The sequence below is a fragment of the Macadamia integrifolia genome, chromosome 4 (assembly GCF_013358625.1).
Source record: "Macadamia integrifolia cultivar HAES 741 chromosome 4, SCU_Mint_v3, whole genome shotgun sequence".
NCBI lineage: Eukaryota > Viridiplantae > Streptophyta > Magnoliopsida > Proteales > Proteaceae > Macadamia > Macadamia integrifolia.
The window spans coordinates 466,701-484,341 of NC_056560.1; the positions used below are offsets into that span (position 1 = coordinate 466,701).

Here is a 17,641-nt window from a genome sequence, read left to right on the forward strand (position 1 = left end):
AAAGCGAATAATTTTATTGTCATAGATTATGATGCGACAAGAAGTGAGATTTGGAGCATAAGCAAGGGGACTTCTCCAACGGATCCAAGGATCACTGCCACTGGGGCAGTAAATAAGTAAAGGTTTGGATGGATTCTATTCTGCGGGCAAATCTTGTGAATGGTTAAAAAAATTCATTTTATGTCCCAAAATGCGTGGCCTCGTTGCTGATTTTAATTTACCATTTATGTGATTAAATTTATTGTCACGAGGTGTATTATGCTTTTCTTTTCTTTCCCCGAGATTGCTGTTTTAGAGATGACTTATAAAGAGTCACCAGCCTTTTCAATCCAACGGTCAGGTCGCTAGATCAGCCTTCCAGCTCAATGGTTTAGGCACATAGAAAAACAATACATCGTCACAACCGCTTGGGGTTGCCAATGAAATTTGACATTCCACATGTGGATGACCAAGGTATGCCCTATATCTAACGGTGGGATTACTACCCATCAAAGTCCTCGTAGTAAATATATGGGGTCCAATGTAGACATTCCTCTTACCTGTGTAGCATGTACTGTGCATGCCCTCTGAGTGGGTCAACTTCAACAGAGACTGGCCATCCGATGCTCGCCGCAATCGCAGCAGACAATAATCACTCCCTACATGAAGGGCTGGCAAATAACAGCACGTGTAGAACACTGCGGTCTCACAAGAACCAAAATCACAACGGAAAAATGCCTATTCCCGTCTCCTGTAAATATTTTGCTGTGCATCTATAAAAAGGGTGACAAAAGGGAATGAGCATATTCAGTTTCCACCAAACAAAAAAGAATACTCAGTTTTACATGGCAAAGTAAGCTTGACAATGCAGGAGGGACTTCATGCAAGAAATCATTGCTTTTGCCAGAAGCTAAACATATAAACAAATCTCAACTACAATATTTTATCCAAAACAAGCTTCAACACAGACTTCTGGATGACCACTCCTAGCAATCTTAATATTCGCATTAACTGGAAAGACTTTAAAATCTGAACTCACAACAAAGATATGAAGTAGAACCCAGAATTTGTTCCAGCGAACATATGACTGCTACTACTTATTAGGAACTCATTAGGAAACAGAACTGTGCTATTGTCTATAACATCTCGTCTTCATGATACAAGTATAGACCAAGGCCAAACCGAGCACAAGCTCTACAGAAAGATATTTCCTCCGCTGCAGCAACTGGATCTTCAATGCTACCATCACTCAAGGATACCGTCCCAGTTGATTCACGGTGTGCCTGCATTGGTATATTGAGATAGAATAGTCAAAATAAATGATACCTTAATCATCCACTGATACATGCAATAAAGATCATTATATCAGCTTTTGATTAATCCGTTTTTGTTAACAGGAAGACCAGTAAACAGATCTCGTAGCCTTTCTCTACGAAGTATGATGGTGCACCTTCAACGAGGATTACAACAACCACCACCATAACCTTATCCCAACTTGATGGGGTCGGCTACATGGATCTAGGGGGTCCAAGATAATATAGTAAGCATAGGAATAAAAGTACTAAAAAGAAGTAAAAGGAGGTAAAAGAAGAAGTCAAAGCAGCATCCTTGGTACATCCCCTACAATGGGTAGGTTACATGCGTCCTTGTCCTCCACTTACCTCTAACCGCGGTCATACTAGAATCGAGCCCTACCAGTTGCATATCTTTTCTTACCACTTCGTCAATAGTCATTTTAGGTCTACCTCTCCTTCTAGCTCCATGTAATTGAAACAATTACTGGTCACTCTGCCTTACTGGGGCATCCAAGGGTCTCCGTTGAACATGACCATAACACCTCAATCGGCACTCGTAGAACTTATCCTAGATTGGTGCAACTCTAACTCGTTTCTAATACAAACATTCATTACTCTGTCTCTCCTGGTCTTGCCGCACATCCCTCTCAACATCCTCATCTCTGCTACATCCAACTTATTCAAATCACTCTTCTTGACTGCCCAACACTCCGCCCCATACGTCATAGCCGGTCGAATTACTATCCTGTAGAATTTTCCTTGAATTTAACAGGCATACGTTTGTCACATAGCACTCCTAATGCACTTCTCCACTTCATCCATCCCACTTTAATTCTATGGGAAACATCATTCTCTAAATCACCCTCTTTGTTAATGATTGACCCCAGATATTTAAAAGTCACTTTGTGGTAGTTCTCGCTCCTCAAGTTTCGCCCCTTCATCACCTCTCATAGTCTGACTAAATGGACACATCATATACTCTGTCTTTGTTCTGCTTATCCTAAAACCTCTTGATGCTAAGTTATCCAAAATCACATCAACAATGATTACATCACACCAAATTTAGTCATGATAAGACCTAATCACCAAAACTAAACATCAAAAGTTACTTTAATAGTATCATTGAATATGCAATCTCTATATGAATGGGAATGGTTTATAAGCAAACATCAATAAAATCACATTCTTGCTGCCCTCTCCATCTGTAATCAATTTACATCGTCGCTACATTTAAGTGCATAAAATACAAGTCCACCATAACTTCTTCCTCCACCTGCTAAATAAAATCAGTAAGTGTTCTATACACATTAAGTTCATGATCACCATCAATGGCAACAGTAATGCAGATCGATTCCAGCATACACAGTTGGAAGGAGGAAGGGAAACAGGCCAACAAAGTAGCCTGCAGTTTCCCTATTCTGAACCTTATGGTTCAACTGACCCTGGGTCAGGGCAGACCACTTGGTCTGGGTGTTTTCTGGTCCCTCAACAAGAATCATGGGCCATGGGGAATGTTCTTTTCAGAGTTATTAACTTATTTCTTTGTTATCGAGTAGTGGATTGGATTAGGATAAGGATAAGGAGTCCAGTCCAAGTTAAATTCCTGTTTTATGTTTACCAGATAAGTTACTTGTTTAAAAGAAACACTCCAACTCATCACAGTCGACTATGAGTTTCCCTTTTCTTCTGTGAGATGGTAGGTGAACTAGTGTGATGCTGATTGGTGCTTGAGTATGAGATTCGGATGGCTCATGGTGAAGTCACTCGATGTCGGGACCATCGCAGATATGTGAACAAAGGTAAGATCCGCTGCTGCAAGATGTAGAAGTCTTTGATTTCAGGTCGGACTTTTCTAGATGTCAAAATATTTTGGTGCAAGTTTAAAGTCGTTCGAGCATAGATCCAAATGATTCATCTTCTGCCAGCGTTGATTGATCCTTACAAAGAATAAAAATTACAGATATTGGTGGAGGAATCTCGCAGATCTTGTCCATTCTCTGTAGAGCTATAAAAGTTGTGAAGTCGAGCAGAGGATGAAAGAACTTGCGAAAGTTCAGTTGTGAACCACAAGAGAAGAACTCTATTTTCGGTAGGGAGAGAAAATCTTACGCATAAATTTTGAGTAAAATTTTTCAGTGGTCCTTTCTGGTAAATGAATGTGTTTTGGACAAATTTTACCTGAGACAAATTTTACAAAGTTCAAAACAAACGCTGGAAAATCAAAATTTACAGTAAAATTTTTTTTACCAGCTATTTTACGTCGAAACAAACGGAGCCCAAGTGTTTTAGTCAGGCTGACTTAGGTTTCTATAAGTCCAACCCTGTTTTCAGTCATTTTCCTTGTCAATTAAGGTTTCCTTTTCAGTGCTTTAAGGGAGGTCAGCATTGTACATGAATTTTGATTAATGAAAAGCTCTATCTTTGCTGCTCTTCTTCTCCATTGTTGAAGAACCTTGTGTTTGATCAAGGCTGGTTGGTGTTTGATCCATCCAACCACCTTGCGGTGTCAAGCCCAGCTGTTTCTTCTTTAATTTTATTCTTCCTTCTCCATTAACCAAGTGTTCTTCTGATTTTCAGCAACTCAGGTTGAATCTGGAATTTTCTTACAAATGTTTTTTCGCATGAATTACAATTGAGAAAATCTGGCCTTTGAATTATCCTCATCTTTTGATAGGAGGTTCTAAAACCTAAGAAAAGCACTTGACCAGAAGTTTTCCCTGATCAGACCTGATGATCTGGACTTATACTGAGATTCCTATTATGCCCTTATCTCTTTAATTGAAATTATGTCCTCTGATTGCTGAATCGATTTGCTGGTTCTACTAGTCTATTGTTGCTGATATTTATGTCATGTGCTAAGGAATCAACTATGCTACGACTCTCTTTATGATACGTCGGGTAGAAAGCCGGTAACTTATTATAGTCTATCATTATAAGCATGTGGCTGATTTGTAGTGGTGCATTAGGTTGACAGCCGGCACTTATTATAATTAGCCATACCCGTCAATCTTTTTGCATGGATCCTTGCGCTCATCCTTGCTTGGAATCCCCATGTAACCAACCCCATTAAGTTGGGATAAGGTTTTGGATGTTGTTGTTGTATGTTGTGCACTTGTGCTAAGGAATCAACTGATCATCACATTCCAATTTTCTGAGTGATAAATTTATGGATATACCCTTTTCCTAGTGCTTCTAAGATTGACTCATAACTTCTGATCCAGCTCTTGGATCAAATTAAGTATTTCAGCAAGTGTTCTACCCCCTGTTTGCTGACGTGAGGTTGGAGACATTCTGAGTTCCTGATTTTGACCTATGTGATTTCTCCCTAATCTGGTTTTATATTCTCTGGGATTCCATTCTGTTTGGTATGTTTTTGGTTATTCAATTACAGTATTACATTAAAGAGTATCCGCCCCCTGATTTCAGGGTTTCTTTTTTTTTTTTTTCTGCCGCTATTCTGTAGTTGTTAAGGGTCTTTCATTGCTATTTAGTGGGCATTAAAAATCTGGGTTTACTGCTGGTTTACTGCCAGTCAGATCTGACTTGCAGTTCCCCTGTTTTTGTGCCCCTTTGCTACAGATTGGTTATATCTCTACATCTGACCATTGGTTGTCCTATATGACTGTTACTAAGAGCGAGTGAATCAATGATCCAAATTTCTTTCCTTTTCTATTCCACACACAGACATGGCAATTCTAGTTGGCATACCCAATCAATTGTGTACATACCCAACCTCTCAATCATAGGCACTTCCAGATGTGCACACCCATCCTGCGGCATACACATACACTTCAAATTCCAGCACATGCAATACAAGAATACAACACTCCGTTCATTTTACTCCCTGATTCAGACTCAATTTACTGCCCAAGTCCTGATACTTTGGAGTGATAACGGAACCGAATATATTGACAATCATCTCCATCAATATCTTGATGAGCAGGGCATTATTTTTCAAACTTCCTGTGTTCATACTCTAGAACAAAATGGGATTCCCGAGTAGAAAAACTGGCATCTTCATGATGTTGCCGGCTCCCTTCTCTTTAACATGAATGTTCCAAAGTTTTAATGGGGGTATGCTGTCTTCACTGCAGCTTATCTTATCAACAGTGTTCTGGATTTTCAAACCCCTATGAGCCATCTTCCAGACCCTCCCTTAGCTTCCCATCCTCTTCCTCGGGTGTTTGGGTGTGTTTGTTATGCTCACAACTCCAGACCTTCCCGCTCCAAACTTGACCCTTAGGCTTTTCGTTGCATCTTCCTTAGTTATTCTGCCTCCAAAAGGGCTGCAAATGCTACCATCCTCCCACTCATCAACTGTTTGTTGCCATGGATGTTACCTTCCATGAATCTAAACCTTACTATCAATCCTCTCTTCCGGGGGAGAGCATAATGCTAGAGACTCCTATTCCTCTTTTTCCTTCACCACACCCCCCCCGGGTTATTGATATCATTCGTATTGAGGGGGAGAAACCTCAAGCTGATAGCAATGAAGGGGAGAATGTGGGGGAAGAATATTCCAAAGAAAGACTTGCTCGCATACTCCAGGAGAAAGAACAAGACAAGGCAGCCTGCAACCGACCTACTGCCAACGGCAACCCCTGATCCACCTCCTTCATCTCAATCAGGTAATATGGATCCTCCCATTGAAATGGTGGTTGTGACATCCCTATTGCTATTAGGAAGGGAGTTAGAGCATGCACTAAACACCTAATTTCTAAATTATTTCCCATGAATCCCTATCCCCAATCCCCATCCTATCATGCCTTTGTTTCCTCCATGTCTTCTGTTTCTATTTCACAAGGCTGGAAAGATGTTATGGCTGACCCCAAGTGGAAGGACAATTATGTTGGAAATGCAAGCTCTAAGAAAGAATGACACTTGGGGAGTTGGTTCCCCGTCCAAAAGGAAACCAGCTAGTAGGATGTAAGTGGGTGCATACAATGAAGCATAAGACAGATGGAACCACTGAGAGGTATGAAGCAAAGTCAGTTGCCAAGGGCTTTAACCAAATCTATGGCACTAAGTCACTATGACTATCAAGATAAATTTGTACTGGTTGCGAAGATGAACTCAATTTGTGCTTTGTTATCTTGTGATGCCAATCTTGAATGAAATCTCCAACAATTAGATGTCAAGAACGCATTCCAAAATAGTGACTTTAGAAGAGGAAGTATATATGGACATTCCTCCCAACTTTGAAGCATCATCCATAGCTGGGAAGGTGTGCCAGCTAAGAAAATTTCTCTATGGCCTAAAACAATCTCCACAAGCTTGGTTTGTCCGATTCCTAAAGGCTATGCTAAAATTTATTGATCATACATTGTTCTCCAAGCATGGTGATATTAAGGTCACTACCCTCATTGTACATTAATTATATAGTTGTGACAGGTAGTGATGAGGCTGAAATCTCAAAGATAAATGTTCAATTGGCAAAAGAGTTCGAGATTAAAGATTTGGGACCACTCTGGTATTTTCCTTGGAATTGAAGTTGCCCGATCCAGCAGCGGTATCTTTATCTCCCAGCAAAGGTATGTCCTAGATCTTCTCAGTGAGACAGGTATGCTTGGGTGTAAGCCATCCGACTAATGTAAGACTAAATTGCCAAGGTCTAATTAGTCCCAGTAGGATCTATCATAAACTCCAACACACAAATCAAATTCAGATTCAACAGAAACTCAGATCTGGAAAATAGAGTTGAATAGAGGAGATTTCAATTCTCACAAACCACAACTCAAACGGAGCTGAAGTTTGGATCAAATGGAGATAAACCATCAAAATCTGAACAAATTCTGCCGGCTGGATTGAGAGATCTGCTGGTTGCAAGAAAAACGAAACTTTCGGTGATTCTTCAAGAACTGGAATTGGAAGCATCGGATGATCCTCAAATTTGGACAAGTGGTCCTCCTAAGGTCCTCAACAAACCCTCAAAATCCTACATCAAGCAGAGATCTAATCCGGAAGCTATGCACTCGAACATTCTTCCTAGGAAAACCCTGTGACTGAAAATTGATAGGCTGTGTGTATCTTCTGATCAGAAATCTTAGAGGGCTTCAATCTCGCTTTAAACAGTAGACAAAGATAAAAATAAAAGAAGGAAGAATCGAAAAGGGGCTAGGAAATGGCTATCTCAGCCTGGGCCTCTCATCCACAGTTATCCCAGTTGTCGAACATCCTATCTCAAGAATAAGGAGCAGCAATGGTTGTAAACTTTATTCATTCATTAATTCTCAAAGTATTACATCAATTCCTCCTATTTAATAGACGGTACAACCTTACACTTTAGAAACAAAACCAAAAAGGAAACTAAAATGAAAATAGGAACTAACTGAATTAGTAACTAAGTACTAACTTGTTCACTAAGAAATTGACATAAGACCATAAAGGACTCTTATAGAATACTAAATCTGATTTTGGCTACTCGTTAATACAAAAAGGAAACAAAAATGGACCAAATTACTGTTCACGGGTACTGTTCACATGAACAGTAATTCCTATTCTGGGATGGCTTGATGAGCCAACGTTGGAGCTGACTGGTCTGGTTTGATGGGACCTGTGGTCCCCTTCTTTTGCAGGCTCGATCTACATCACCGACTCTCCTCTTGAATCATCTCAGCAGCAAGAGTAGACAGAGAGAGTTATCAGAGATTGGTTGGGAGGTTTATATACCTTTCTCATACCCGTCCAAACACTGCATATGCAGTAGGCATTCTCAGGTGGTTCTTGTATGATCCAAAAACTGCCCCACTTGAGGCAGTGTATAGAATTCTAAGATACTTAAAATCGGCCCTGGGAAAGGCCTCTTAGTCTTAAACAATGGCAAACTCAAGCTAGAAGCTTTTACTGATGCCAACTGGGCCAGTTCCATTGATGATCGATGTTCTACCTTAGGATATTGCACCTTTCTTGGAGGGAATCTAGTCACCTGGAGGAGCAAGAAGCAATCTGTGGTGTCTAGATCAAGCGCAAAAGCTGAATATCATGCAATGGCATAGGGAGTCTGTGAACTTGTATGGATCAAGGTGTTACTCAATGTTTAGGGATAACGGTTGCAGAGCCAATGGGACTCTACTATGATAACAAGGCCACAATCAGCTCACAATCCGGTCAAGCATGACAAAACCAAACACATTGAGATTGATCGACACTTCATTAAGGAGAAGCTCGAGCAAGGCACCATTTGCGTACCTTTTGTCACCATAGAAAATCAGTTGGTTGATGTGTTCACAAAAGGTTTACATTGCAAAGTGTTTCATCCTCTTGTATGCAAGTTGAGCATGCAAGACATATATACACCAACTTGAGGGGGAGTGTTGATGTGTTATCTAGATTCAATTTATCACCTGTATCAAATGTGTGTATGTTAAGATAAGGATGAGTCATCCGCACTTAACATACCTCATTCATATTATTTCTGGTCTACAAATAAAATGGGCCTCTATCAGTCATTGACAAGCCAAATCATTCTCTCAATTCTTCTTCTCACCTTATACCCTCCTCCCCCATCCCTTTCTTACCCTTTTGCCTATCTTCCTTCTCGCCACCGCAACCCTATCAGAGGTCGTTGTAGAACTCGTTTGCAAAATCATCACCACTGCCACCATAACCTTCTTTTGGGCTCTCCACAGCAACACCACCATTACCCCCTAACTGCTGGTCCATAGCCCACCAAGGACCAACGGTCCATCCCTCTAACCCTCATCAAGTTGCAACATTGAATTATTTTGTTGAGGTCCATCCCCTCATCAAAAGTTGCAACATTGAATTATTTTGTTGAGGTCCATCCCCTCATCAAAAGTTGCAACATTTATCATTTTGTTACCTAATAGAAACAAGAGTTAAGGAGGCTAATGCTTCCCATATTTCTTTAATTGCCCCAGCATGATCACTTCTTAGTTCTTACCAACTACTCCCACCACTCTAATGGTTGTCTATAGTCAAGGTTTAAAGTATTGGTCTGTATCAGCCCTTACCGATACGATACGGACCGATACCATACATTGAATTTTTAAAACCCTTTTGTATCAATATGTATCCTACGATACATACCAATACACCACCGATACACACCAATACGTACCGATACTCTATGAAAAATTCAAAATCGAAGTGAAATGTACGTATCGGTATGTACCGACCAATACGCACCGATTCGGTCATAAAATGGACAAGATGGGACATTTTTCAGAAAAATAATTTTTTTAGGTGTTTTTGTTCCAAAGTTGTTGCCAACCATTTTTCTCTCTAACTAAAGTGGGAATCAAAGTTGGGAACAAGGATTTTACATTTATGGGACAACTACAAACCTTGGATTCTTAGTGCGATTCTCTCAATTTAGTGTTTCTGCATAATACATGTTATATGTAGCTTTTTTAAACTATTTTTTAACGCAAAAGTGTATAAAAAATGTTTCCTATCCATTTATGTGTGTATCTTTAGTGTATCTTAGCGTATCTCTAATACGATACGATACCCTCCGATACGTATCTTAATTTTGGGCGACCGATACCGATACTTTAATCCTTGTCTATAGTTCCTTTGGGATTCCTCCAAAATCCATGTTTTGTTGCCCTCCTCTTCCTCTCAGCTCCTTCACCTCAAAATGTCTAATTGTTTTAAGAACTCTAGCTTCTTTTTCACTGCTACATATGCCTCGAATTGCCCAACCAGGAGAGTATCTCTTTAGGGAGACCATCATACTGCCTTGCGGTCTGGGTCCTTTCCTTGGGGATTGGGTAGAGTGATTTCAATGTTATTCAGTATAGCCATGAGAAGTAAGGTGGTGATCGATTAGATGGGTCTTCTGTTGATGCTTTCAATTAGTGCATTTAAGACATAACTGTGAATGACTTGAGGTGTTCTGGCCTTAAATTTACTTGGCACAATAGAAGTGGTGACTCCCGGATTTCTTGTAAGCTTGACAGGAACCTAATCAAGGAAGCCTAGCTCTTCACCTTCCCCTCTTCCTATATGCTTCCTTTGACCCCTTAGTATTTCTGACCATATCCACATCCCCTTGCTTGTCCAGCCTTACATTTCCTTTGGTCTCAAGCCCTTCAAATTCTTTGACATGTGGTTCCTCGCACCCATATATTCTCTCTAGAGGCTTGGGATCAACTTGTCCAAGCCTTTTCCACCACCTTATTGCCTTTTCCAAGAAGCTTCGCAATGTTAAAACAAGGCCTCAAAGTTTGGAATTCCATCAAGTTTGGGAATATCTCTCTGATGATTTCGGATTGTAGGAGCAAGCTTTGTGCAATTCAATTGAGGCTCCACTCTGACATTCACCTCTCTAGCAAATGAAGAAAAAGAATTGCCGAAAAGGAGAATTTCTAAAGGAAAAATTCGATTTGAAATGGTTAGAGCTTGGAAATTCTAATATTGCTTACTTTCATCAGTCCATAAAAGCCAGAACAAATGCCAACTTGATTCCCATACTATTGGCTAGTGATGGATCCTCTCTGCTTCGTGTTGAAGATATTAGAGCTGAGGTAGATGGCCACTTCAAGGATATTTTTCAAGCCTCCCTTGTTGGCATCCACTAGGCCCATCCCTGAGAATCTACTCAATAAGTTCATTCCTAATCACCTCATTAGCACTCTTCAGGCCATCCCCTCAGAGGAAGAGATCTTAGCAACGGTTCTCCCCCCCGAAGGTTAACAGAGCCCCCAACCTTGATGGTTTTAGCATTGGATTCTTCTCTTCTTTAAAAGATGAACTCATCAAGGGCTTTAAAAGTTTCTTCTTCAACCCCAGTTAGATCGAAAGAATCAATCACACTTTCCTTCGCCTCATCTCGAAGAAAGAATGTGCATCTATTATGTAAGACTTCAAGCCCATTTCTCTTTGCAACCTACTATATAAGGTCATTGCCAACGTGCTTGCCAACAGACGTATGCTGGTGGTTAACTCTCTTGTCAGCAACAACCAATCAACTTTCATCACTGGTAGTAGCATTTCAAATAATATCCTCCTTTGCAAGATGTTCATAGGATTTGACAAGAAAATCTCATTCCCTAGCTGCTCTCATGAAATTGGCATCCAAAAAACCTTTGACTCTTTGTGGTGGGATTACATTTCTAAGTAATTGTACAAGATGGCTTTCCCCCCACTGTTTGTTAATCGGATCCATCACTATATCTCCTCTTCGTGCTTCTCAGTGCTTGTAATTGGCAGTCACTTTGCCTCCACTATAAGTATCCGTCATGGCTGTCCTCTCACTCCGCTCATGTTCACCCTTACTCTTGAAGCGCTCTCCTGAAGCATCCACTATTGTACATATCAGATGCTTATCTCCCCCATCCTAAAGTGCAAAGCTCTTAAGCTCACTCACCTAGCCTTTGTGGATGATCTCATGATCTTCTCCAAAGTGAACATTGTCTCTTGAGAGTATTATGTCTTGTTTGCAAGATTTTGAGGGGTTGTCGAGTCTTCATATAAACCCCTCCAAATCCATTACATTCTTGGCTGGGGTATCTGATGTTGACAAGGTCAGTTTGATTGAGAAGACAGGGCTCTACATCGGCTCATCTTCCAATCAAGTACTTAAGCTTGCCTTTGATTCCAACCAAGTTGACAGCCCATCATTGCATTCCTATGTTGGACCTTATCCATACGAAACTTTAGCTTTGGAAAAGCAAGCTTCTCTCTTATGCGGGTCACTTGGAGTTGATCAGATCAATCCTATAGTCATTTACATATATTGGTCAGGTATCTTTGGGTTGCCTCAGTCCACCATCAAGGAGTTAGAGTCTCTTATGTCCTCATTCCTCTGTAAAGGTTCTAATTCCTTTAGATTACTTCACCCTACCAGCTGGCCTATTGTCCGTCTTCCCAAGACAAGAGTGGTCTCGGCTTCAGAAGAATCAAAGAGGTTAATTCAAATGGAATTTTCAAGTGGATCTAAAAGCTTATGGCTAGGAAGAAAAGCATATAAGCTAACTAGGTCTTCTCTACTCCTCTTTGCAATGATTATATTTGGATGGTTCCTTCCAATTCTAATGATTCCTAGCGTAAAATTCTGAAGCTAAGGACCCATTTGGTATCGTTCTTAAAAAATGTTTCTATCGTTTTTTCGTTTTATAGGAACAGAAAAACGCAAAAAACCGTTTGGTACGCCGGGGCTGTGTTTCAGTTTTTATGAAACAAAAATAAAAAAAAAAAATGGAAAATGAGTCAAAAGTCAGAACTCCAAAAGCGAGTTCCGACTATGTAGTTTCGTTTCAAAATCACTAATTTAGAACTATCGTTCCCGATAGCTGGAGCGAGAGGAGCATCTGTAGGTAGTTTCTTCTTCTTCTCTCTTCTTCTCCTCTGTTCGCTTCTCTCCTTCTCTTCTTCTCTTCTTCTCTTCTTCTCTCTTCTTCTCCTCTGTTCCAAAAATTGTGAAAGTTCCGATAAAATCCCTCTAACCCATCTTTCTTTCTTTACCCACTGAAGCTTGCTACGGAAAACCAGGGTACTGACCTCCGAAGGCCATCTTCCTCCTTCCCTTTCACTCGAGCATACTTCTCTCTTCAATAGCCATCTTCCTCCTTCGTCAGGCATCTACGTCGAGGTATGTAAAGCCTTTTGTGGTTTTTTATTCCCCATTTAGCAGGTTTGGAAATTGGGATTTCAGATACAAATGCTAAACCTAGGGTTTAGCATTTTGCTCTGCAAATCTGAGATTGGATCTGCAAGTCTGTAATTTCCTCTCTATGGTTTGATTTTTTATTCTGAGATTGGATCTGCGAGTCTTTTTTTTTTTTTAAGATTCTGAGATTGGATTTTTGAATTGAGATTGGATTTTTTTTTTTTTCTGAGATTGGGTCTGCAAGTCTTCAGTGTAATTTCCTCTCTATGGTCTGATTTTTTATTATCCTTGCAACCTACTCAATGTTACCTTAGGTTAATTCCATTAACCTACTTCTCCTCCTTGATTTGAATTTTTTTTTTCTGAAAGTGAATACTAGACCGAGTCTATTTGAATGACCTGACTTCTCCCCTCATAACTTTTGTTAGATCATCTACAGAGGAATATTCCTCTCTTGGCACCCAATGGAGTTAGTTCTTCATGAGTGATGTTAGTGTTCTCGGCTCTCAAGCCAGATTTATTATCCTTAATTTTGTAATAGAGCCATGAAGTTGGTGATATGTTCTTGTCCTACGCTCCTACCCATCTGTTTGGTTAAGTAGGCCAGCACATACGCACAATGCAGCTACAGCCTTTATCTATGGACATGATCACAAATACAGTTTAATAGGCAAATTTTATGCTAGCAGTCAGAATTGTCCCAATGGTTTGAACTAGTGGCCAGTCCAAAGTGTTCTTATCGTTTGTTGAACATCCAATTATGATCTTTTTCCCTATTTAGCTCACAATGCTCATAGGCTTTGTAATTTGCAAAGGCAAACCTGAGACCGGATCCTGTGACCTTTCCTTTGCTATTCTCAGAGGTTTGTACATGTCTGTTGCTGCCCCATGGGGGCCATCAAAACCAGGTACAAAAAGATCAATCAGAACTTTCTTAGGTAATGTGGTGACTGGCATTTCTTAAAATAACAGTGTATGAAAATTTTGCCAATAGTTATTAAACATTGGCTGTTTGTTAAGATATTCTAATTCGGTATTTTGGAAGGCGCAACTGGATGAAGTCTAGAACATTTAGGATCTTGGTTGTGGGTGTTTAATATATTTTATTCCCTTTCTACTTTAATTTTTTTTTATCAAAAGAAAAAAAGAACCTGTAAGTCTAGAACATTCATTGGCTCTTTTTTTTTTAAGCAGTATTTCTTCTAATTGACCTAAATAGCCTTTCAAAGTTTGATCAATGATTGTTGTATTTCCGAAAGTTCTCACTGAGAAGGAGGATGGTTTGGTCATTTAGATTAGACAACTAGTAGACATTACAGGTAGACTTTAGAGTATTATATATGAGGGATCTGACAAATGTATGAAAATAATCTCTAGAAATATGACCAATCTGATGGTTACAAATGAATCATGGAAATTTTTTTGCATAGTAATGTTTTTCTCTCACATGGATTTTTTTAATTATTTTTCACTTCTATTATGACCTTGTACTGTATAATAACCTAGTATGCTAACTTTGGGATTTTCTTATAATGTCTAGTTATTATGTCTGGAAGTAGTATCCCTGTTGTTAAGTGGTCAGAACTTGAGACCAATGTTTTCATTGAGGCAATGAAAGAAGCTGTAAAAAATGGTCACAAATCCAGTAATTCATTTAACAAAACTGGATGGGAGGCCATTACAAAGCAATTTCAGATGGCTTTAAATCATACAGTTGGGAGAGAACAATTACGCAACAAGATGAACAAGTTGAAATACGAGTACCAACAATTCAAGAGATTGCTTGTCACAACTGGATTTGGGTGGAACTCAATGACAAAATCAGTCACAGTTGCTGATGAGTCTGTATGGGATAGAGCAATACAGGTACTAAAGATCTCACTAGCTAGTTGAATTATTTCAAAATTAGATTGCATTGAGTAGTACTTTATACTAGTGATATAATGACTGCTTATGCAGGCAAATCCTAGTTGGTTGAAATACAAGAAATATGGACTAAACAACTGGCCAGATTTGAGCATGATATTTGGGGATGCCTATGTTAGAGGAAACTTAGGGGTTGACAGTGCTTAAGATTTGGATTACATAGAAGCTGATAATAGTGTTGATATTGAGCAAGTCTTTGAATCTCCTAGTACCCCGGTGCATTTGGGCATGACTGATCCCCTCCATGAGGATACTCCTACTCCAACTCAGACCACCACAAAGCGAATCTTGATAGGACACCCACGGGACGAAGAAAAAAGAGCGTCAATAAGGGAGATAGCCACGTGAAGGACTTGTATGGGAAGTATCTATCCATTAAAATTGAGAAAGTATCCAGTACTTCTGTTACATCTCCTGTACGTGGTGGGGAAGGTGCATCTCGTCCTCGAGATTTCAGTGTGAGTGCATGTGAGGCGGTATTATCCTCCATACCGGATATGTCAAAGGAGACGTACTTGAAGGCCACCAGTCGTATGTGTGCTGATCCTAGTTGGAGGGAGTTGTTTGTCTGTGCAGAGCCTGTTAAGAGGACTTGGCTTTTAGATGATTTGGAGTAGTTTGTCTGATTCTACTGTTGAGACTAATTTTGATGATTGTGTTTGAATATTACTTTTGATACTTTTGGATTCATGACAATACTTTTGATGGCTACTTGTGTTTTATTTCTGTTGTGGTTTTTTTTATTGATGTGTGTAATGTTAAATATGTGTTTTGGGTATGCTAGCCAATATGTCAAATTGTTATGTTTTATAATTTTATTTTTTTTTTTAAATTGAGAAGTAGTTATCAATTTATTGCAGTTATGTCAAATGCATTATGTGAAACTTCTAGTGATGAAGAAGATATGATCATTCGCATGGGAATGGAATTACTGAGTGAGGCTGTATATATTCAGGAACCATGTAGAGACAGTGTATTTCCAGGTGCTGTCATGATGCATGAGGTATTGAATGGGCATGCCAACAGATGCTATGAAGAGTTTAGGATGGAACATCATGTCTTCCTCAACCTATGTGATTATGTTAAGACATAGGGGTTGGTTAAAAGACACGACCAACATCCGAGTGGATGAACAGCTTGGAATGTTCCTGTGGATTGTTGGGAAGGGTTCAAGTAATAAGGACACCTAAAATCATTTCAACCACTCCGGAGAAACAGTAAGTCGAACATTCAATGTTGTCTTGATTGCAATGCAATGCCTGGCTAAGGAGAAAATCATACCGCCTGACGTCAATATGATACCGACAGAGATTGCACAGAACCCGAAATACTACCCTTTTTTCAAGGTAAATTTGTTATGATACATGTTTGTAATTAAATATTTGAATATTTATATTCTCATATGTAGTGACCATTTAATTGTCACTATATGTCATAGCACTGTATTGGCGCCATAGATGGTACTCACATCCATGCGATAGTTCCAAGAGAGGATCAAACTCGATACAGGAATCGGAAGGGGATCACAACTCAAAATGTGATGTATGCATGTTCATTTGACATGCGATTCACATGTGTATGCGGGATGGGAAGGTAGTGCAAATGATTGCCGAGTACTTGAACAGGCAAGGAGTGATCCTCGATTGAGTTTTCCACATCCACCTCCAGGTATTAACTTTTGGCTACTTTATTAGATTTTCATTTGAGTGTATACGTAATGTCTGTATATTATTTTTTGTCTGTAGGAAAGTATTATGTTGTCGACTCTAGGTATGCTAGCCAATCTGGATTTTTGACACCATTTAGGGGTGAGAGGTACCATTCACCGGACTACAAATGGCGTAGAAGATCCCCAAGAACAGCAAAAGAATTATTCAATTATAGACATTCATCACTTCGGAATGTCATTGAACGTACATTTGGGGTATTGAAGAACAAATTTCTAATTTTAAGGCTAATGCACTAGTTCCCAATGAAAGTTTAGGCATCAATCGTACTGGCATGTTGTGGGCTACACAACTATATTCGAGAAGAGCATATTGCTGATGCTGAATTCGTGGGGATGAGTGATGATTTAAAAGTTGCAGAAGATGACTTGAATCCACCACATAAAGATTTCGTTGATCATTCTACAGCACAATCTAGTCAACGAAATAGGGCAAAAGAGATGAATGCCACTAAGCTAAGAATTATAAATGCAATGGCTAGGCAGCAAAGGATGCCAGAACTAGTTGAAAACTAAAACTGATAACTATCTTGACAAAACTGAAAACCTAAATTGATGTTTCAAGTGATGTAGTACTTGTTTTATGTTACATTTATGTGGTACAAGTTGATATATTATTATGAATGTCATATATTTGGATGCTATATTAATTTTGTTGATATTTAAATTACTGTTACAGATGACTTCTTCTATGCCCCCATTCATAATAGCAAATTGTGAAATTTGCGGGAAGAGAATTTTTCAAGTGTCAAGATTTATGCAATTTTTTCATGCGGGTGGACCCATAATTTTTAAGGCGGTAAGGCGACGGAGGCATTTGAGAGTTTTTCGGAGCGCCTTAGCGATAAGGCGGGCATAAAGCGTCGCCTTATCGACTAAAGCGTTCCTGTGTAATTTTTTTATAAAACCAATCTATTTGGCTCAAATCCTAATTGAATCCTATTACTCATATGTTAAATAAATATTAAAGGTTCATATTCATACCAATGTAAGATATTCATCAAGAAAACAAATCAATAAAGTGAATAAACTAAGTTCATCAATCATCAATCATCAATCATCATAACATATTAACATATAATATAAATACATAACTATGAAACAAAATTATAAATATAAAGAAAAGAAGACATAAAAAAT

At 39.3% G+C, this 17,641-nt stretch overlaps 1 protein-coding gene across 2 annotated transcripts in view; it reads right to left on the minus strand.

Annotated features, from left to right (window-relative positions):
• Positions 1 to 777: 777 nt before the first annotated feature.
• The window catches only part of LOC122077581 (DNA repair RAD52-like protein 2, chloroplastic), a 37,555-nt gene continuing 20,691 nt past the window's right edge, over positions 778 to 17,641 (minus strand). For both annotated transcript variants that reach the window (XM_042643553.1, XM_042643554.1), the window contains exon 4: positions 778 to 1,262. In XM_042643553.1, the coding sequence (XP_042499487.1) occupies positions 1,116 to 1,262 (147 nt within the window). In that variant the 3' untranslated portion in view covers positions 778 to 1,115. The remainder of the gene's footprint in view (positions 1,263 to 17,641) is intronic.